The sequence below is a fragment of the Vollenhovia emeryi genome, unplaced genomic scaffold (genome assembly GCF_000949405.1).
Source record: "Vollenhovia emeryi isolate VEMERY1.0 unplaced genomic scaffold, V.emery_V1.0 DF939125.1, whole genome shotgun sequence".
Taxonomy (NCBI): domain Eukaryota; kingdom Metazoa; phylum Arthropoda; class Insecta; order Hymenoptera; family Formicidae; genus Vollenhovia; species Vollenhovia emeryi.
The window spans coordinates 1441334-1465704 of NW_011967241.1; the positions used below are offsets into that span (position 1 = coordinate 1441334).

The following is a 24371-nucleotide window of genomic DNA, read 5'->3' on the forward strand; positions in this document are numbered from 1 at the left end:
TGGCTTTGACCAATTTTTAACGCAGAATTACGCTCGCGGGTGATATCGTGAATTTTCAACAAAACAATCATCCAATCGCTACGGTGGAGCGTGACCGAAAAAAATAGAACGAGTCATTCGTGTTTGCGACAGGAATCGTGAATTGATCTATCGAGTTATTTAAAAAATTCTCTCTCTCTCTCCGCGCGAGAGATTGTTGAATTCACAGATTCCTATTGTCACCTCTCAATCCCCCCCCCCCCACTCCCCAAAAAAACAGAGGGAGAGAAAGGGAGCAAGTCAAGTAAAACAATAGAGATTGACAGTGCGAGAAGATATACTGCACAAATAATTGTTCGTTAAATAAGGAATTGATAGAGGAACAAAAATTCTACGTTAAAATGTAAAGAGAGCCTTTTCCTCATAATCAATTTCTCAAATTGCTTTTCTTTAAAAGAATTGTAGATGTGTACCGACGCTCATCTGGAGATGCTTCCTGGAGATATTCGCCAGGACATAAAGAAATCGAAATGAGCGCGCGGCACATCAGACCGCGAGAATTTATTGCTAATTACTTTTCTAGCCGTGGCCGTTCGACTACGAATACCATTTATCATGGATTTATCGCTGTTACTTTTACCCTCCCTGGTGAATACTCGGTTAAATGTGCGCAGATATGTATTTGAATATCGCGATATGACGTGAAAAATGCGACTTGTGGCTACTAATTGCCACGAGATACAAAGCCTGGTCCTTCGAGATAACAGAAGACGAAAATAAGACTTTGATACAAAGGACTTATGATTAAATTTAACAAACGCGCTTCGCGCACATTGCTCGCAAGCTAAATCCTTTCTAACATCCTCGATCGCCTATTTCTATTTCAGAGAGTGACTAAAGCAAAATGACACAGAAGCGCAATGCTGTCCACACAGGATCCAATCAGAATGACCAGAGTGACTGCAAATAAGGAAATTGGACGAGAGACAATGCGCCGCACAGGAAGAGATTTGTCAGCACGTAGAATCATTACGAGATATCGAGCGGCGGCGGCGGCGGAACGAAATGATCGCTTACATCACCGCTAGCTCTGTGACAGAATATTTGATCTACAGCCCCGACAAACTCACGATCCTGAGGATGACAGCACATGAAAGCTTCTCAGAGGCACCGAAAATGCTGCACGGACAACGCCTACAAGTAGTCCAGGTCGCTCGGTTGCTGTGCGTGCAGACGCACACCGTGCTCTGACCACCGCAAATATTAAACGTTATTTCATTACATTTTAATAGCAAACATTTGTACAGAGCAAAATGCTATACAAACTACTCGTGTAGCACAATATGCCTTAATATACTATTTTTAATGTCACTTTCTACACATATTTTTGTAAACGTATTATACTGTGTACACTAACAACGATTTAGTTCTAATAATTGTTTTTAATAAAGAATTAATAAAGAAGTGCCAGTAAAGCCGCTTCTACACTTATTTTATTTCTTAATTTCTCGACTGGCGTCAATAAGTTGCAGTTGAATTGATTTAATACTCTGCTCTACTCTGCGATACTAACTTCGTAACTTTGATATTGTAAAGTGCTGCATTTAATCGGAATACAGCGAAACAATAAATTCGATTGTAATTACGATTCAGTTGTTGTATTTGCCGAACAACAATAATATTACTCGTAGAATAATGATTTACGTGTGACACGACGCACAGACAATTACTATTTTGGGGCGCTTCATGATTCGGTTCGCTTAACTGCATAATTGTATAACGTCATTGAAAGAAATAGATTCCAAATAAATTGAATATGCGGTGCAAATTAGTTACGCAAGAAAGCCACTTTTGTGTGCACAAAAATGCGCTATTGCGCTCGGATTTTGAATTCCGGTCAAATTACGCCGAGGAATGACGATACGCTTTATAATTTTTTCAAGCCCGAGCGATTTTGTGAAAGACCGGTCTCTCAAAATTCAGCTGTCGGAATCGTTTTATCTCGTCCCGCAGAAATTCAGATACATTTCTCGCTGACAGACCGATCACAGGATCGAAGTTCCACCAAGTCCAGGAAATCATGCTTGTCAACTGCGCGCACGTCGACGCCCGATGCAATTTCCGTACAATCAAACGGCAAACACGGATTCGTTATACGTTGCTACTCCGTACCCTTGTAATTCCATATGCAAATTCTATGCTGCGAGCCCGTGCGCGCCCGTGCCAGGAGATCGAATCAATATTGTATCAGGAAAGGTCGGATGCTACGTCCAGCCAAATAACTCATGGCTTTACGTACGTCGCAGCGCCACCGCCCGCCGAGGAATAATATGGAAAAGTACCATTTCGTATAAACGGAATTTCAAGTTGTCGAGACAAGCGATCTGCCGGGCGAAATTAAACGTCGCTTTATCTTATCGGCGCAGCGTAGAGACTGATATATCGCTAGCAAAATCCATTAGTCTTTTACCTTACCTCGCCGCATTCATTACGCATTCATTGTACGTTTAAACGAACCATTAACCGTATAATCCTAAATGCGATACAAGGATTTTTATAGGATTTTTATGGGGACGCAAACTCCACGTGCAAACTGACGAATCGCTTTCTCGATAAACCCCGCGATTTTTTGTTTCATATAAAAAAAATTACGCTTTAGCACTTGCAAATCAACTGGAATACACAACGAGATTTTGGAGATTAATGTGGATAGATAATACCAAACAACGTAGGAGTAGCTAAAGCACTGCGCGACGAGGCTTCCGGGTTTCCGTGTAAATCTAAATTTATAACCGCGATCTGTACAACTGCGGAATCCGATCATCCATCTACGTTAGTCAGAATAGAAGCCGTGTAACGTTATGAATTATGATATTTGATATGACAACGCGATAGGTTAAAGGTCAAATTACCCTTCAATTTTAATTTCAAATTTCAAATTTACGCCGCGAACCGAGAGCGCGGGCGGAAAAAGCGCGCTCCCTTATGAAAAAATGTTTTAGCACTTTACGCAGAAATCACGCTGCGGAACTGCGGGAGATGGCTTCTGCGGGGAAAAAAAATCGCTCCGTCGGGGAGCCATCGTTAAAAGTTAAAATACCAAAAGGAACGCGGTATTACGAAATTTGTTCGTGTAAAATACCAAGTGCTACACTTGTATGGAAACAGTTGGACAGTTTAAACTTCGCGAGCTACACGAGAGATTTTTTTTCAAGGCGGCTATTCAATCTTTTCACAGGCGCTCACGAAGCCCCTTGGATCCCGGATTCAAGAGCGGCGGAATCGCGGCCGTTTAGCAATCTCGCGCAGCGCCGTAAGTGAACAAACATTCGCGCGATGACGAACTTTATCGCGCCGAGAGACGCGCGGCGTTTTTGCCAGTCAATGCGCTTCGCGAAAGGGTTGATAAACAGCCGTTGCTCGCAACCCGTTACGAACCCCACTTTTTGCGACCATTTAAGCTGTCCCGCGCACACGGCGATGCATAAAGTCGCCCGGCGAGTTTATCGGTATATGCTTACATTTTTATTTGGTCTTCTTCCGATTTCCCGTCACTCGCCCCCCCCTTCCTAAAATCCATTTCGCAAAAATTATCCCCCTCGCTTGTAATTTCAACGCGAACGGCTATTTTTCCGCCAAAATCAATTCAAGTTGATCAAACTAAGATTGAATATTCGCGCATTGCGTCTCGTATATTGTAAACTACTGGCATATTACACATTAATAAACAATCGGGCGTTAAACGCACGTACAACACGCTGACTTGCTTTACTTTTAAACAGGATTATGCATGCGCGCACATAATCCCATTCTCGAACTTTGTTAAAAAAAATTGCGCCCCCGCCGCGCGGCTAATACGGCGCGATAACAGAACTCAATTAACCTTCTGTTCTCGCCGTATTTATTAGCGCCCTAGAAAACTCACTGCTAAAAGTCCGCGGCTTTATGAAGTATGCTCCTCAAACTTATTTCGCAATCGATGTTTCCCCAAGATTTCTCATTAGAATAAACTTTACTCATTAGAATAAGTTTTCCTCACGTCAAGTAATTGCTTCATTAACTTCTGCAATTTTTTTTTACTTCCCTGACCCGCACACTCACATTTTACACATTACATATGTATATATGTATATACATTTTAGCTTATCATGAATCTTCACTCGGGTATATTTTTTTCATGACAATATGTGCTTTTTTTCCATCGCGTGTATTCTCTATTTAACGCTCGCGGTAGATAAAATTTAATGGACGTACGATGCTATCTTACTGCTCGAAGCTTTCAACTTTAATAAAATTACTGATATAATAGCGACGCGTTAATATCGAAGGCAAATTTTGCTATTTCGAAACCAATATAATTAGATTTCTACCAAGAGAACGTAAGAAAGCGCGAGTCTGCAAAGTAAATTGCCCATGCAGGCAATTACACTTAACGAAGTGTATTCATTTCTGACGTGCGGATAACAGAAACGTGGGCAGAGAGAATGGAAAACCGCCACCCCAATCAATAGCCCGTGATGAACGGTGCAACGGCTATTGGCATAGCTCTGATGGCGTATAGACGCTCGGTCGGACCCTATGAATTATTCAATGTTAGCCAAGTGGACCTCGGTGTATTTGCCTCGAAAACCGAGTCGGGGCCCCATACTGTCCGAGACACTCACTTGATCTCGTTCCTTAACCCAGGCCGATACCAAATGCCACAGCTCGCGACGCCCTATTGACCCTGAGTAAGTCAGTCAGCACGCATGACTTAACGTCACCATCGTTACTGCCCGATAGCATCGCGCGGGGGCAAACAAGAGCCTGCACGCTTTACCGGACGTAACTGCAAAAGTTTGCCTTGGGGAAGTTCACCGTGGCATATTATAATAATGCGTGAAATTACGTAATAACTTTCTCGCTTGTTTGACCAGCAAATATTGCCAACTGCACTATAAATCGTTCAAACATTCGCTACCTCAGCAGGCTGGCAAAGAGTTACAATGAAGATTCCACATTAGTTTAGCGAGAATCAGTCTTTCAACTAGAATAATAAGCAATGTAATTTAATATTGAATGGGTAATAACTAGTGGCAGCTAATTTCTTCAAATAATAATGTTGCTAAATTTTTGCATAACATTTATTATGCTAACTTAGCCACACATTGATTTAATAGAAGAGCAATCTTTCGCATTATTCTTCTTTAGAGGTAATTTTTGCAAAATTAATTCAACAAGGGCAAGTGACACTTTGGTAATAATCTCTAATGGTTATTACTTAATAATCTCAATGGGCAAGTACAAACGAAAACAAGCGCGACACGTAATGACGGAAACTATTTTTTTTGTATTAGCCCTGGAGTATCGAGTGGAGGATCGGTTTTATTTGCAAACACTCGTGCGATACGAAGCGCGTCCCTCTCGGCGAGCAAGTTTAATTAGATCGAGTCGTTCGTTACGGCCGATATCGAATTCTCGATGACACAGGGAAAGGAAAAATGTCGATAGTAATCGCAGCCGCAATTCGCGCATGTAATCCGTTTCGTCAATTATCACCGATAAATTGTGTTCGGGACGCATTATCGGTGCCTTCATTATACGGTCGCCTGCGCGTATAAATATGGAAACGCGCAATATGCATCGTACAAGAGAGAAAGAGAGAGAAAGAGGGAGAGCGAGAATACGAAGCACTAGAAATCATAATGGTATGTTCGTTAGGATGCGAACTTTCATATTTGCGTGTTAAAGTTCGCTGTTGCCATCTTCGAAATCTTGTAAGATTAAATCTTTGACCGAGTACTTGATAATTTAAATAACCTTTCAAAGTATAGTCCAATCATTAATTATGTTACGGGCAATTAATCAGCAAGTCAATTGAGTTTTGCAAATAACACACTCGGTTTTTTATCATCCTTTTGGTGGACATAATATTTAAATAATATTAATGTCATATTTAATAAATGTCAGCTGCATGTTTAAAAAAAATGCCTTAAATATCGTCGTCAATTAAATCAAAATTAATTTGACATTTTCCGAATCTGAATTTTTTGTACGATTAATTAGAAAAGGTGCCATACATTTTTTTTAATATTCAGAAGAAGAAGGACATTAATATACGCAAAGTAATTAATGTATTCGGCGCGCCAGATGCGCTTCTTCTATATTTTAATCATTCCCGTCTAAATTTCTCCTACTTTTTAATCCCATTAGCGACATTTCGCATTCTGCGCGGACTGCATTTATCCAAGTTCGTAACAAAACGCCCACATTTACGGTAACTTCGAAGATCATTATTAATTATACAAGAAAAGCGGCTCCGCTGTCGGCGTGACAGTTGCCGATCTAGAATTTCGTATTAATTAATACAACAGACGGCGCAGGATGTTCTCATGCGCGTTATTATTAATTTCAGTGCGCGTCGACTTGTTCGTCGCAAACTGTTTCCGCATTATAACTTCGCTCGATGTTGAATCCACGAGAGAAGAGCATACCATTTTGTCATGTACTTATTGTTAAACATTATAGACTGCAACACCAACGATAATGTACTGCGTATTGAAATAAATATATTAAACATATAATAATTGTTATACCTTTTTTTTAGAAAGTCGATAATATGAGCAATCGGGTTAAAACTAATCGCCTCGGATCTTAAGACAAGTTAAACGGTTACTGCAGTTAACGCAACGGATTGATCACTGGCGGAAATTATTACGTGCTTTCAATTACATTTGTTAATTGGTTGTTTTACACGGGCCAAATATCACGAACATATACACTCACAAGATATTAATATATTACTAATGCGATCAAGATTATTACTTAATATAAATAATATTTTTTGCTACAAGAAAAATTTGGAAAAGACACGATCTTTCTTTATCTTGCATCTTCCATCCGGTCGTTCATTCTGCTCCTTATATTACCAATGTGTCAAGCCGTGTTATAAATTTTAAGGAGCTTAATTCCGCGTAATTACCAAAGTTTCTAGGTTGCTTCGCGAGCACGAGAATAACTGCGGGGCGATAGGGTGGGCGAGGAAAGAAAGGAGGCAGACGAAGAGAGACCTTCGGAAACTTTTTAAAACCGAGCTCTTTAAAACGTGCCGACATTTCTCGATCGGTCGTTATTTACTTTTACACGATCCCAGGCAGCGGTGGCGCGCAAGAGAGTTAGCGGCGGACGGGCGACCGCCACGAAATCGACGACATTTTGATTTATGAAGCGAAGATGGAAATCCCAGGCCGGGGACACGAGACGCGGGAGGGCCGCGTCATGCGAGACCCCCGGACGCCTTTATCCCGCAGCGGCGCCAATTTTCTCGATCTGCATCACGATCATCATCGAGCGCGTCACTCGCTTGTAAGAGAACACTCGCGAGAGTGCTTCCTCATGAGATTTATGACGTCCCCGATGCTGCGGAAAAATGGAGCCCGAAAATGCGAAAAGGGAATCGATCGCGTTTCGAGCAGTGCGAGTCTACATTTCGCTGGCACTGGTTACATAAGCCACGCGCTATTTTTTATTTATTTTTTTTGGACAGGACAGAATTTGCTTTTGCATTTCAGTTATATATAGCGTGGAAATAAATTTGATAAATTAAAAGCGATTAAAAGCAATTAGTTAATTAATCAACTTGCACCTCGTATTACAGAGTGCTGCGGTTTTTGACCGCAGAAGCATGTTTTAATTTCGATCGCGGCTGTCTGTTGCGATTTTAATTCCATTGGATCAAGTTCGCCGCAACGTTCGACCATAATTCTTACCGCAGATATTCCGCCACCGAGTGATCGAAGCTCCTCCGGCAAGGACTCTTGGCGTCGGCGGTGCAAGGGGTTGACGCGCTATTTCAGGAAGCCATAGTGATTACGCTTCGGTCGCCAATGAGAGCTTATCTCGGCGGCGGCTTCTAAAGGAGACGTCGGTGTACACGTATACCGTTAGTAGCCGCCGCCAACAGCCTTTTCACCCCCTTGACCCGTCCCTTGGTTAAACTTACGCCAGGCTCGGTAAGTTATTACATCGTGAAAATAAGGGGAAAATTGGAAAGCGGTTTAGCCGTGAAAACGGTGTCAATTACCACCAGTGTCGGCGACACCGGTCTGGGGAGGGAAATAGTGTCGGTCTGCAACCACCCGCGCAAGGAGACGCTTCTCTACGACACCGGCACAAAGGACGGTTGCGTCGAGGGACGGGCACAACAGAAAATTTCTCGACGATAATTTTCTAACGACGTTACCGGGCAAAATTGTAATTGCCAGGCAGAGAAGGAGATAAGGGAAGGAATTAATTTATTGCGTTAGGGCGGAAGCGCCGGAATGCAATCTGATGGGACATAACGAGGGAGTAATTCGTCGTACCCTGGTTCGGAGGAAATTTGTAACGTTGCCTTTCGGAGGTGAGTGATAGCCGTCGTGATGCGGTGATAAAGTTTGAGGGATGGACATGAATAGACGAGATGGAGGGCTCGTGTGCTTATCAAGTTAGCACCGGAAAATTTCTGACGTTCGCGCGATCTCATTTCTTAAATCTTCCCGCGTTTGAATACGGGTGCGCGTGTGCGCGTCTCCCCGTGTGTATGAAGGTATTATAATATTCCCTAACTTGACATAATTCTCAGATTTTGCTGAGGTAACGAGAAAGTCACTTTGCAATATCGTTAGTTATTATTCGCGTTGGCGCGATCGCGTGAAGCGATCTTAATGTATTTGTTAAACTTATCACTGCGCCAGTTTGATAATCCGCCTCCTCCAATTTGAATGCGCAAGTGTCGTCGGCGAGGTTCTTAATTTGCTAAGTTTCATTCGCATTTTGCTTCATGTAATCGCAACTATCAATAATGTACAGTGGCGTCAAGCCGTGGCCATCTATTTCGGTGCTCGCACAGTCAAAGCAAAGCGTGTTTACGCGGACTAATAAATTTCGTGAGTTACCGAAACTCCCTTCGAACTTTATGATAAAGCGTCGACGTCACCTACCGGTGGGTGTACATGGAGTTCTTGCCGCCTCTACGAGGTCTTCGCGACTCCCGGGCGGCGCCTCCAGCATTGTCCCGCTGCCGGAAAATTTTTTTACGCACAGCAGGCTTAACGCTGGAAAAAAACACACAAGTAATGGCATCGCACATTCAACTGTCAATTTTTAATCGAATAAATCTACTTAGTTGTAGGCGATAAATGCGACAAGTTGATATTTCTGCGTGATGCAATCTAACGAACTTGTAAAAACTACGAAACGCATCCGTTTATTGGTGACTTATATGCTTTTCTTATATAAGATAATTCTATGTCAAATTTATATAAACATATAGTGCCATTTATCTCTTTCTATTATTTAACGAGACAGGATTGCAAAGTAAATTCAATCGGACTGAAGTCACTTTTGAATTAGGGATGTTAATCGCGAAAAGAGTTCGCGAGTAAACTCGCAGGGAAGAATTCCTGATTAAATGACCTCGTCGATATAACTACGGTATAATTAGGGCACACTGCGGAGGTTGCTTAGCATTTTCAGGCGATGTGCGCCGCTCGGCATTCGATAGCTCTTTCCTAGGAAATTGGAAACGCTACCATACATATTTATAGGCAGAGTCCCTTTGGGAATTTGGCAAGCTATCGGAGTGGTGCTCTAACCATCTCGGGATAAAAAGGCTCAAAAGTGTCTGCTCTAGCTTGTACTCGCGAGAACATTAATACCGTTCAGTGCGCGCGCATTCGGTGGTAAAATTACTCTGTAATATTTAAAAGCGCATTTTTTTTGCTTATCATTTGCTAATCCAATATTTTATTGTCTTGACAAAAGGTCAACTATATAAGATTTTTCTGAAACCAGACACCTCTTTGTAATATAAAATTTCAAAGATTAACAATATACTAAAATTTGTTCGGGTTTCCAGCGAGGAACATTCGTCAAAACATTTTTATTTGTTGAAACGAAAGTTTATAAGAAGCGAAATTTATCAAAACTTGGAAATTGAAGTTTCGATGAACAGAGTTATCGTCGCTTTTTCTATTCTTCATCCGTCATCCGGTTCACCATGTGATACGTACGTGAGATGAAATTCGAATGCTTATACAATGTCGCACATATTTCAGAAGATTCGGGTCGCACGAAATTTCATTTATTAAAGCTCATTTATTTTCGTCACTGCAATGTTTTGCGTACAATGGACTCCGGTCGAAAATACAATTTTGTCCATTAAAAACAAAAATGCCACGCACGTTAATCGAAACTGGGTCGAAAGAAGAATCGAGAACCTATATTTCCAGCAATCTAGCAGCACAATTTATAAAGTGGTACAATGGCATTGTTAAACTAGACAGAATAATTTAGTTTCACCAAAAAATTTAAAACATTTTTCATACATTTGTAACTACCTAATTTTACATTTATATTTTTGTACGGTTGTTTAAAATATAATAATAACGTATGAAAAAGTAAATGTGATTCAAATAAACGGATGCTTATTGGCATCAAAGGACTAATCAATTTTTAAGTATGTGAATTTACTCTGCCAGAGGAAATGCGTTTCAAGATAAATAATCAGAAATTTAAACGCGGCAGTAGTTTCTGATACGCGGGTCACTACGCCTATCATTAATGTCTCGCAAATTCCACAGTGACTTTTTAAATAAAATACCAGTCGTGAGTCTAACAATAAGTTAATTTATCGACTCACCCCGCTTCACGTCCCTCCACGTGTTCGTAATTTCGCCGAATCTGCCCAGTCCGTTTGGTATCCGTCCATATATTCCTCTCACATCGCTCAGGTGTTCGGTTTTTCTCGACCCTGCGACAACACAATTGTTAACTTTTATTCGCGCGTTCCACCATTATTCGTATAATATCTGAATTCAAAGTTCGCAGAATATTTACCGCGTGCTCTGAGAAAGAAATATTTTCCCTCAAATAGAACGCGAGATATAATTGAGCACAAACGCGAAAAACTGACTGTTCACGCCGTTAAACCTAGAATTTGCAAAACTTCTTATGCACGAATTGCCGCCAACGATTAAACAACGAGTCACTGACCAGTGAATCGTCGTGACGCCAGGAGCACTCCACGCGTGAAACTTCGCGGGCGAGTGCGTCGCGAAATAATACAAATAATTTGCGGTGGGGTGCGTGACGGCCATTCCCGGACGGGGGTGGCTTTTTCCACATGTCGAAACTCCATTTTGTGCCCGCGAGATCCACCGGAGATTACATTCGCGTTCCACATGGCAACTAAACGCGACGCAATTTGACGCGTTGCGCATGCAACAAATGCATAATGCGGCAGACCTGCATATGCATGAAGTCACGAAATGTACGTATATGTACAAACGTGCTACCATGTGCGCGCGCGCGCGCGCGCCCCAGAATACAAGAGGGTAAACGCGAGAGATGGGTAAACAACCGCGCGCCGCAAAACGCCGGAATCGCTTTGAAACATTAGAACGCTGTAACTTAAGTTTTATCGCCCGGCCGCAACGGTAATGGTAAAATAAAAGATTCAACCACCAATTCTGTAGCGAAACACTTATTTTCCCTCTTCTTGTTTTACGCTCCTCATTACATTCGATAGCAGATTCTGCACCCAACGTGCAGAAATATCAAGTGTCCAGTGATGGACAAAATGATTGCGATTTTGTTTTTTTTTGGAAACGCGCATTTAAATTCAGGTTTACGTTTGAAAAAATTTTCTCCGAGGAAAATTTTACTTGGGAAACGGCTCGAAAACGCTCAAAACAATTTCGGAGTGGCCGTCGAGTAGAATATTTTGGAACCCTGAATTTAATTGCATGTTCCTAAACTCACTAAAAAAAAGTGTCGCAATTATTCTGTCCATTACTGTACAAGGCATATTATACTTTTTTTTTAAATTATATTCATTAGTAGATTCTGCACCCAATGTGCAGAAATATTTGTCAAGCGTCCAGTGATAGGCAAAATGGTTGCGACATTGTTTTTTTAGAAACGCGCATTTAAATTGAGGTTTACGTTCCAAAACATTTTCTCCGAGGAAAATTTTACTTGGGAAACGGCTCGAAGACAACTTCGGAATGGCCGTCGAGTAAAATATTCCCTGGAGAAAAATATTTTGGAACCCTGAATTTAAATGCATGTTCCTAAACTCACTAAAAAAAAAAAAGTGTCGCCACCATTTTGTCCATTACTGTACGTGGCATATCATACTTTTTTAAAAATTACACTCGATAGTAGATTCTGCACACAACGTGCAGAGATAACAAGTGTACACGGCACATCATACCCTTTTTAAAGAAGAAAAAGAAAATTTTTTACACAGCTGTCCAATTTGCGGATGAAACGATTTTGTCAATTTATGAGAGATTACAGTTAACCTCGGTTATTGCCGTCCTCGCCGCCAACAATCATCCCAATTATTGTCCTTGTAAATCAGTTCGACCGCTATTGCATTATTTCGTAATAATTTCATCGCTCGTCGCGGCATGCGGCGTGACTTTTGCACTGACAATGTACGTTCTCTGCGACGCCAATAAAATGCGAGCCGACAGCCGAAGGTACTTTACGCGCTTGTCAGGCGCGAGTTAACGCACGCGGGAATAACGTGTCGGTGGACGAAATTGGTCGTAAATTCTACGGTCCGGGAATCTTTTATCTCTTAATGTAGCTCCCCCGCGTCGTTTCATACGATACCTGTTACAAGATAAGGGATGCCGCCTACTCCCTTCTTAATCTTCTTTTTCACCTCGCCTTTTCGCTACGCCCGCTCTATGGTCGATTTCTTTAAGCGCGTGTATTTCTCTCTCTCGACGTGAATATCTCACACCGCGTATTCCCGCTATTCGTCCGTAGGAAGTATATTACGTATTTGCGCGTAACGTTCGAGATCGTTATGTTATTATCACTGAAAGAGCAGAAATGTAACTCTTTTGTTATCCAGTATAAAATATACCTTACCGTGAAAACTCCGCGCCGATAACCGACTATAACTGGATTATTGATCAGTCGAAAATATTGCATATTCGCGTAACATTGCGCCATGGTATCGGAAAAAAAAAACTGCGTTCACTTCTGCGAGAGAAATATGTTTTTCCTAAATGATTATTGGCGCGCAATGTTTGGATTTGTTAGCGTTGTCTTTTACGCTAGTCTTTCTCTTTTTATTATTAAACAATATTGTTGAAGCTATAGAAAAAAAAATTCGTTCTTCGTTCGCAAATAGACTGTAACGCTGGACGGAATCAGTTAAAAGCTTCCAAAAAAACATGATATCCGAGAGAAGTCTATTGGCTTGTTTTTACATTATCGCTTTTCACTTTTATGACATAATAATTTTATAACATGTAAAATGTGATCCGAGAGAGTGAAGAGTATTTAACAAAAAATTAAGTAGGAATGTGGATAATATATTACAGTTATATTCTACTGTCTCCGAGATGATTTCGTCGTAACACGAATGGTACCAGATTTTCGTAAGAAGCTTCCAGTGATGTTTCATAGAAATAAATTATGAGAGAAAATGCGCGTTTGGCTCCCTAGGAGTTTTCAACGGAATTGAATATAATTTATATACAGATGGCACACAGTCAATGTGCTCAAAGTAATTGATCACGAATTTATAACTGATTCAGATTTAAGCCACCCTCTTCGAAGAACATTATATGTACATCTGGCAAATCATATCTTGACGTAATTATATGATTTCCCATTGGCACCGAGTATAGCCGGATATGACAGATAGGCCGCAGGGACGTTCAAAGAGAATGTAGATATTAACATCTAAATCCCCGTTACATTTCCAACTACTGCGGAAGCAATTTCAAATGTCAGTCACGCTGATAGAAATAGTAATGAGAAAATAAGAGTTCAGTGAATTTCCGAAAGAAATTAAGTGAAAATACTAGCAAGCAAATGTAAAATAAGAAATAATTGCAATAAAGTGTACGAAATTACAATAAGATTATGGAGCGTAATCAGTACACTTTAAAAATATATTTAGGTCTTATCGCCTATTATTCGTACGTTTTGACGCAGGTGGCGTACGATACAAGACATAAGGAAGCTAGTAAAGATGTTACGAAGTCTCCGATGAGCGCGGAAATTGGCGCGGAGGAAATCGATTGGTATTGCGGAGAAAGGGGAAGAAGAATGCTGACCAAGTTGCAACGCGGTAAGAACTACATACCCCCGTCATGTTACTCTTTTCTCTTGAAAACGTTTCGTTGCATCTCTCTTTATCCGGTGTATCGAATCGACGCATTTATCTGAACTTTGCGAGATACGCGTACTCTTGAAAGACGCCGTACAAGAAAAAGGAGGAGCTCGTGACCCGCGCGGGTTACCGATGTGAATATAAAGCAGCCGATGCAGCAGAACGGTCATAACCAGCCGTTTCTTTATACACGCCTTTTTCTTCCTCGCCTACTGTTCAGATCGTAAGAAGCGCAGGAAGAAATTTGACGACCGGTTGCATTTTCAAAACGCGGACGCAATTAAACGTCGTGAAGGAGACAGATGCAAAACGTCGCGTGTACCAAACAAAAATGCCATTTCTTGCGTAAAGAAACGAGACTACTAACATTTGTTTAATCTTAACAAGGGCACGTAATTGTAAAATAATAAAAAGTATTTACTCAATTATTACTCGACACTTTTATATGTCGCAATTTCAACGAATGAAAAGATATCCCAGGATAAAATATTTTTCCGTTATATTCTCCACCGAGAGGTAATGAACCGTTTGACAAGTGTCGCAGTCCTTAAGGAGCGCCTAAAGTATCACTCAAAGATAATTTCACAAAGGCAGGACATCCTTGATGCTCTGCCGGTACATAATGCACCTTGGAAAGTAATTAATCATAGACCCTTGAGTTTGTCTATTGGGGACAATTAACAGGGTCCTTGGGAAATTAAAATATGGTTCAACAACATTTCGAAACCAAAATTATTAAGAACAATTACTCAAAATTATGAATGAAGATTGGCGAGAGACTCAAAGCAACGAAGTTAAATGCGTAAAATGAAATCTTCTCTCATTTAGTGATATCTTTCACTTGCATTTTTAATTTATGTAAAGTCCAAGAGAAACGCGTCTTAAAAAATTATTATAACCGCGTCGATTTTTACATATTGTATTAAATTGGTTGATAAATGGTGCAACACAATAGCTTTCCGAAAACAGCAATTTGTCAATACTTTATGTAGAATAGGCGAGTTGGCTGGGACGCTGCAGCGATATCTAACGATATCTTTATCTCAATGTGGTAACCAAATTTATGGACATTCTGTGTTATATTACGAACATTTCTGGTAGGTATCACTTCATCTTCCTCCCTTCCTCATATCATCCCTTTCGGTAAGGGGTTCTCAACCCTTAGTCCTCGTGTATCTCTCAACCGAATCACTGGTCATAATTTAGGAAACAGAACGCTCTAACATTTCGCTTGCGCGCCATTATCCTGCTAGTAGTCACTCTGTCACGTATAAACCACACAATCATGTAACACACGTTCGTGCTTTTAACGGATACGAGCGGGAAATAACAATTTGCCCAAATTAGTGGAATAGAATTAATACATCGGTACGCGTACATAAATCAGAAAGTACGTTGTTGTTTGTTGCACTATCATAAAAAAATACTCTATATAATAAAACCATTGCGATATTAAATGAATTATGAAAGCAGCCGCAACTGGAGCGGAGTAAATTAACGTAAGGACAATCTAACATGAAGAATTTATGCGCTCTACCAACAAGCGAGCGACAATATTAGATTTCGTGATAAATGTTGCTGGAAATTATACATTAAACGTAGTTCAAATTCATTACATAGCCTTGCACTTAGCTAGAAACGCTGTAATTTGCATATTTCTCTCTATAAGATTACTCGTCACTGAATACGTCGCACAGTTAGTTGAGCACACGACAACGTCACAGCCGGAATTTGCATTTTATTATATTAGCAAACATCACAACGTGACGTCGTCCAAATGTTACTTAAATTTTTCTACCACTTTCCAATAACAGGTACACTTTAGTCCGCATTTATTCAGCATGAAATATTAAACAAGTTTACCCCTTTGCGTCGCGACATGATGTGTTTCGCGCAGAGATTTAATTCGACCAAGAGAAACGCGATCCCACGGTTAAAACGGACCACAACGAAATTACCATAGCCAAGCAAACTTGGCGGAAAGTTTCCAGTAGAAAGCAATAACCGACCGTTCCTATGAGAACGTTGCGACGCCTCCGCAAATGTATTCATTTGGAGCCACCTCAGCAATGTTCCCCTTTTTAAAGATTCACTTAATTAACCGCGGGAACACAAAAGAGGCCGAGAGAAGCTAATAAACTGTGTTGTTGAAATTTCCTGTCTTTTATAGAAATACGAACAAATTCAAAACCTCGTTGTTTCTCTTATACGCTCAAATTTCGTGAATGTTGCTCAGAGCCACGTTTTTGACAATGTATGTCAAGATTATTGAAATCACTGTGATCTCGTCACTAATATACAGTTTTATTATTTAAATAATAAATAAATGTGTTCATCACTTCGCCAAAAAGCAGATGACAAATTCCCAATAATTCCGTAAGAAATGACGTAATATTTGACTTTCTTTAATTATTCTCGTCTTTTCATACTCGTAATCAACTTGCTCGCTCCAGCCAGCAGACAGTCACACAAGTAATCGACAACGACAAATGAGCGTGCAAGTTTTACACGCCAACCACGTCTCATATTCTCTGGACTGTCTCTTTTTTTTCAAGTCACAGTCCCAGTAGATTCCATCGGCGATATCCGAAAGCCTCGAGGGCTTTTTCTCCGATGTAACTGGACACTGACTGAAGGGACTAAATGTGCGTTGAGGAGCAGCAGCTAATGGAATTGATGTTTCCCATGGGTCGATCACCGTGATCGTATCGTTCGATTACATCTTTTCCGGATCGCTTTCATTTGTTGCCGAATGACAGAATTGGTAACTTATACTGGTATCCCAAAGCTGCGACGGTTGTATCATTGTGATATGACGGTTTAAAGTTACTAAAAGGATTATGGATATCTTGCTCCCAATAGTTGTTTTAAAAGGACATTACTTCCAACTAACGTAATTTCAGGAAGAAATTAGAATATTGCTAATTTAGAATTAGAAATGTCTTTACCAGAGCTTGAAAATACCTTCGAAAATATCAATTTACTGTAGCATCATACGAGGTTGCTCATCTATTTGTGGAAGCTTAAGATATTCACGCCTTTCAGACTATAGGTATCGATGTGAAATATCGTTTAAAATATAACTCGATTGTGTAACTCCGCGTGTGAAATTTAGAGGCTCTCAACACATCAACGTATACATGAATGTCTCGCAGAAATGTCGAGGATATTGGTTGCGCTTGTTTTAAAATAGGATCTGTCCCATTATAGATTCAGTACATTTGCATCTAGATCTTACTATATCCGCAATTCTCACCCCACGACAAAGTCTCATTAAATATACTTTCCTAATGAAAGACAATAATACGCTCGAAACACAGCGTGACGATGAGTTGCTTCAAAATAAAACATTACGTTAAATTTATCTTTTCTTAAGTGATTAAAACACCATGGTCTTCATTCTTTCGGAAACAGACAATTACTTCTATCGTACTTGGACTCGGACTGTACATTGACCTGGCCTTCGATCGAGCATAAGTCGTAATTAATTATGCAAAAGCATTTTCAGCGGATGTACATTGTTTCGCAAAATCTTCTTAGCGGCAAAGACCTTTCCTGCATCTTTGACGCAAACGTCTGGCTTTATGTAAGCCGCTTAGAATTTGTTGCGCGTGCATGTGCCCGCTTCCGATACGCGCACACGCACCCAAAAGCGTAGCAACGCGAGACACGGATTTAAACAAATACGCGGCAGCGGTAACTCTGATATATCGGCGGATTAGGAATTCGGCGGCGCCATTGGAACAGGATTTTCCTTCCCTCTAACAGAATCCCTCGGCGAGGAAATTTCCCTGTCGTAAAACTCGCGCAATCCAAGAGATGGGCCGCCACAATGACGAACTTCTAACTGCGTCTTATATTCAGAAAACGACCACTCGCCATTTGCTGCTCCGGGAATTTTTTTTATGGTAAACCGTTACCCCGTACTTTATGGAGCCGGGTTAGTGCTGTCGCGTAGCAAATGCTATAATGATTGAGAGATGGGATTTTACGAGAACTCTTCTAGATTACTTGAAAAGGGCGTTCGGTTGCGAGAAATTGCGCAAATTTTTTTATATAACACGGATTTAACTTAATTTTTTTACTAACGGAGACGCGATCGAAATACAAAAGTAACCGAAAGGGAGCGCATTAAATAAATTAAGAGAGTTTAGTGATTGCTACAAAACTGCGGTAACAAAATTATAAAATTATTAATAAAATCTATTTAATAATAATGTTACACCTGCAATCTAGTTTAACGTAAGAAAATTTCGAGAAATACATTTGGTTAAGTTCAAAAATGAATATTATAATTCTTTTTTAGAATATGTCGCGCTCCTAGATCAAGTACTCGACATTTTGGGCATCAAGAATGTAGGTATGTGAGATTTACAGCGTCTTTTGTCCACCTGATAAACGGTGGTGGATTCTCGCGAGATTCCCACAATAATAGAGTACGCGCATTGTGGCGAGCACAATGACGATCTCGCCTGGACATCTTAAAAACGAGTGTCTTTGGCAGTTCAACGGAATTTGTGAACAGATATCGATAAAAAAAATATTATTAATGCAGTTGTACATGTCCAGAATATTTCAGAAGTTCATTCTCGCCTGTGACATTTATTTGCTAATGCAAAATTTGCACGTTCATCGAATAAATTATTACTCAAGATTGTTTCTAAGGTCGCGATTGCATTTCGTGAATTTAATAATTCAAGATTATCCTGTAAGTTAATAATCGCGATTGTAATAATAATTTGCCTAGTTTGTAACGAGGCTTGAAAATCGCAAAGAAGTAAAGTAGCAAAATACCAGCTGGCTAATTATTTCAGTTTAGTCAACGCGAAAATTTATAAGAATAGGATGCAATGCGCAGGATATCTGTAATACTCTCTTATACGTATGTGGGTGACGTAAAATCGTCCTTTCGTCCCTGCGGTTTCCTTGCGTCGTTGACTTACGTTTCTCACATATCTCTCTTGTTCCTGTTGATCTTATAAACACGAGAGGGCTTCGAGACAAATCGATATGGCATCAACGCTTCGGAGATATTGCGAATTACTGTTTGCACACGATAAATGCATTCCTTCTAATCATTACGTAATTTTACACACAAAAAGAGCTAGTGTGTACAAAAATATTTGCCATTCGTAAACGTCGCTGTTCAATTTTTCAGTTCAGCTTGATATCATTGCGAATTTCATGATAAAATCGAAAAACTGTATGTGTATGTAAATCATATCGAAATATTTATTTCGTAGAGACCAAACGTGAAAACGAATTTCACCTGGGACTTTTGTGCCGTACGAATTTTCTAATGCGACAAGATTTATATAATACATAACAATGTAGTGCAAATATTACAGAAACGTTAGAGAGAAATATGTTAACTTCACTCAGATACTCAAAGACGCGTTTTATCTTGACATCTCGGCCTCGAGGAATTTCTGTTGAAAATACATTTCAGTCCCAGTGGCATGCCAACAAAAATCATCATAGATGAATGCGATTGTATCCGATGCGTTGCAATTGCGGGTGTTTGTAAACGTCAGAATAGTAGCCGTCAGAAGTTTTCTGCGCGGAAACTTCTCGTTTGGGGGAATACTTTAAGGAAAGTTTGATGCAGCAACGAGAATGCATCGGCGGAAGTGTTACAGAATTTATGAAGTCTTGACAATGTGACCTGATGCTATCCTCGTCAAGACCTTTCTCGCAACCCCACCCCACTTTTTCGAGACTTCCGCCTCTTCTCCCTGCATAACGATGGAGTTGGAAAACCCGCCCTCAATTGGCAGAAGATCGATTACAATAGATGGGGCTAAGTACTGCCCCTGGGAAATTACAGAAATTCTTGACAGCAAAAATTGAATACGACTCTGATGAGCATTGGATTTATGTAAAAAATCGACAGCGATACCACGAAGAATTCCCGCGGGATAGTGGCCGTTCGTGACGTAATACACGTAATCGATCGAGAATCAAGTTAGCATCGAATTTACGTTACATCCACAAGTGCATCGGACACCGGATTGTTATTGTTTTATCGGCAGCGACAAATAAATAAATATCACGAGTAAAAAGAGTAAATGCACATAAATTTTCAAAATAGTATCGATCACACGGCTACATCGCGCCGGCTGCTATTAACAATATCTGCGGCTCCGATGTCTGCGGTTTTGCATTTTGTAACTACTTTATCACCGCCAATCCCAACACTCGCCCGAATTTGTTTATGCCACCGCATGAAACCGCGTAACTTTTTATATCCTTCGTTCAACGTGCGTGCCTGAGACCACGCTGTGCAAATGTTAAATAAAATTGATGTTTATTGAATAACGCATATAGAAGGCTCTCTATTGTGAAGCGAATAAATAAAATAAATAATAAAGCTACGCATTGTGCCGACTATTTATCTTTCATTTAATCTTTCATTTCCAGTCATGCTCTATATTCAGCTTTTAACGTGATTTTTCATATAATTTTAAGCACATTGAAACCAAAGATTATTACACAACAGTTAAATGATCACAAAATTAATTCATACGTGGTAAAGAAATAAATAGTAAAATAATAGTGCAAACAATAACGTAATATACAAATGTAGATAAATTTCAGCGTGCGCAGTTAATAATTCTTTAATCGTTTAATTCTATCGCTTTAAATTAAAATGCATTGATTGGGCATGTTGTTTAATTTTTACAATTAATAAATCACAAAATTTTGAAAATAGGTTAGCGCCCTTGAGATCAATTCTCGCGTCTGTTAGCTTAGGAATTTATTGTTAATTTTCAAATATTCGCACACGAGATAAAACATTAATTTTCAATCTCGAGATTCGAGACCTCTAACTTTCAATTCCTCCATTACGGCCGTTCTCATCGTCCGTGGAAATCTGTTTATCCGAGTCGCCGCGACGCGCTTGGCACACTTCCTCGGTTCTCCCCAAGTTTGCTCGGGCTAAGCTGCCAAATTGGCCGCCATTACTCATGCGCGAATCGCGAAAATAAATCGCGGGGAGAAACAACAATGGTAAAAGAACAGAGACCGCGGAAAAAAGTACAAGAGAGAGGAATAAGTTAACATCGCCGTAGCTAAAGTTAAATTATCGACAACATATAAAACAACGTGCCCAAAAATAATAAGCGTACTTCGTCGGCGTAAAGATGTCGCCTCTCTATACTTAGAAAAACCGTAAAGAAACTGTCAAACGTGACGTCAACGTAACTTTCGCGAAACTTTTCTCGTGTTGAGACCGAACGCGTTAACTTATGGAAGATACAAATCATGTATCACGTTGAAACGCGAAAATGCACAATGGCGTATCGGATATGCATTTGTGACAGACAACATGCCCTTTTATGTTACTGCATTGCGTCATCTCTGCATGTCGGCGGCTTACTGCGTGTTACAACGATTTCTTCTTTCTCTCAGTTTAGGTCTGCTCTTACATTTTCAAGTGAACGTCGCTGAAAATACCTTCTCTTCCACTTTACCTCTTTCTAGGAGCTTTTCTGCGTCAATAATAATAAGACTTTCCACGCTCAGGTATATTCTAGCAGGCTGCTCTAACACAACTTTTATTAAGGGACTGAAACAGCTTTCACTAATGCCTTACTGCATTATGCGCGTGTACTCGCAGAATTACATCGTGTGCATGAAATAAAGAAATGCGTACAGAACTGGCAAGTAGCAACTCGCAATAAGCAGACAACATACGTGGAGATTGCCTGTAGCGCAATGACTGCAGTAGTAATGTCTGCCGATAGCCAGACAACAGAATCGCGTCTGATTCTCGACGTCGCTGCCAGAGATTTTGGCAATTATTTTATTAGACCTACGCAACGCGATTCGGAACATTTAGAAAATAGTCCCATAGCTTTTCTATCGAACAATTCATCCTACAAAGAGTTTTGCGAGATCGAAATACAGCATACTGTATAATTGAGCTCCCTATTATTTGTTACCCAATAAAATGCGTTCTCCGACGCGCGAATAAGATTCAAACGTGCTTAAAATATTCTTCATATTTTTCATTTACGATATATATCGCTTCGCATCGGCGTCGCTTTTATTTTACGTTTCCACCGACGTTCCTGAATGTGGTCCTGCCCTTGTATAAATTTTTATGCGCGAGATGCGTATTAAAGATACGGACTCGTAAAAAGTTTCGATGTTTCACAGCTCTAATAAATTCAGTTCTATACTTAGTGAACTCAAAGTCTAGTTGGATAATATTTTTGCTGCATGAGCTCCCGTGTGCAAATTTTTAATAAAACCGCGCATCCGCCGAGGCACGTCTATATTATTTCGCGAAACATCCGCTTGAGAATATCTCCGGGCTTTCTTGAACATAAGCAACGGAAAATACACTTCCTTCGGAGACCGGTATGAGATGCAGCTGAACCAACAAAAGCGCGATTACGAAAAAGAACGGAGGATCGCTTTAAACGGGATCTAATAACATGTGACTAAGAAGGTTCCAATAGGTAGATGTCATTTTCCCGTTGGGAGCGACATTGAAGTAAATATTTTTTATATAAAATATAAATTAACGTTACACAGCTATTACTCTAAGAGACTGATTGAAAATCTAGAACGAACATTCCAAAACTCCCTACAACGTAGCCAAATTGTAATTTTTATACAAATCGGCGGATAATTAGCCTCTACTGTTTTAATTATGAAATATCCGAAGGATTCATACCTTACAGCTTTTACAACAATCATCCGGATATTTTATTTTATACCTTTCTATTTTATGCAACAATTTTTTGTCTAATTTAATTTAGAACTGAAACAGAGGTGCGAGCAGATTCATAAATTGATTTCGCATGTGTTATATGCGTTGACGTAAAAAGAACGCTTCCCAACGGCAGTGACAATAACGTGGTTATTACATGGCACGTCCTCGGATAATCAAACAAAACGAAAGTACAGGGGAGAAGTTTCTCCCCGCACCGTTGGCGGCGAGAAACACGGCTTCGCTCGCAAAACTTTATTATCGGGTCGCCATCGTGCTGAAAAAGAGGAGGCAGAACGATAGAACGTATCCGCTGCATCGCGGAAGTATACGCGGTCGCTTTGTTTTCCGTGCTCCGCAGGATCGTGGAAAAGTTTGCTGTAGGAGTTAAGGACGTGTCGTATATGCATGTATAAAACGGCTCAATGAAAAGCTAATATGCACGACCCCACGTGCGATATTGGAAAAATAATCGATTCTATATCAATTAGAATTTCATTTCGGCATTTACAATTGTCAGCTTAATAAGAATAATAATTTTATAAAAAGCAATTTCATATATTTTTTATTATTATTTCACCATAAAAGTGAGGACGGTTATATATTTATGTATAGATACTGCAATGCTTTTGAAAGAAATTCAACAGACAATTGCACAATTGCACGAATTATATGATTTTTATTTCTAATAGTTTATTTTTAAACGTTACGTTTATTTCTGGACGTTTCCTAAACATTGCATCAGGTTCACGAATTGCTACGCTAACTTCGATAAGCTTTCAATTATATACAGGTGAAAATTTCCCATAAGCTTCTGGATTAATGAAAGGATCCCGAGGGCTCAGCATCTAAAAATAATACACAGATCCCGCGCACGAGGGAACGAGAGATTACGTTAGCGCGATGAAGTAGCTGTGCTCCGTGCGAGCATGAATCATAGAAGCGAGTGTGGCGGAAAAAAGTAGGGAGGTATTGTGATACTGTGATCGGATACGAAATAACATCGGAGGGGAGAAAGCATTCGAGCTAAGTCATTGATGAGGGCCTGACAGAGACAAAGGTGCTGCCAAAATGTGAGGAAGGAAGCGCGAAGTCAAGATTTATGACTTTGTACCGATATCGATGCGAGGCTATAAATCAGTTATCATCCAACTTTTGTTCTTCATAACCGTATTTCGTCTACTACAGCAAAATTCTCAAGTCATAAATCAACTGTCTCGAGTGTCAAGGCATAATTTATTAATGATAAAATCACCAAATACAAAATCCACCAGGTATCTAACAAGAATTTCTAACGTGCTCCAGTTTCACGAGTATGGCGCAACGACACGAATTTATTAATAACAAATTAGACTTCCCCTTTTACCGTTATATTTGCTATATTGAAATAAACGCTAACATTTTTCGCCATACGTTCCCTGTACGCAATTAATTTCAAACTGCAACATTTTAATTAAAACAAAAAAGCGATACCAAAGGATCAATATGACAACGTATGGTTTTTTGCCA

General features: G+C 40.0%; 1 protein-coding gene across 3 annotated transcripts in view; it reads right to left on the reverse strand.

Moving 5' to 3' along the window:
- Positions 1-24371, reverse strand: part of LOC105569219 — a 135060-nt gene that overhangs the window by 14080 nt on the left and 96609 nt on the right. For all 3 annotated transcript variants that reach the window (XM_012025482.1, XM_012025485.1, XM_012025483.1), the window contains 2 exons: positions 10640-10750; positions 8940-9053 (listed from right to left, as the gene is read on the reverse strand). In XM_012025482.1, coding sequence (XP_011880872.1) covers positions 8940-9053; positions 10640-10750 — 225 coding nt within the window. The remainder of the gene's footprint in view (positions 1-8939; positions 9054-10639; positions 10751-24371) is intronic.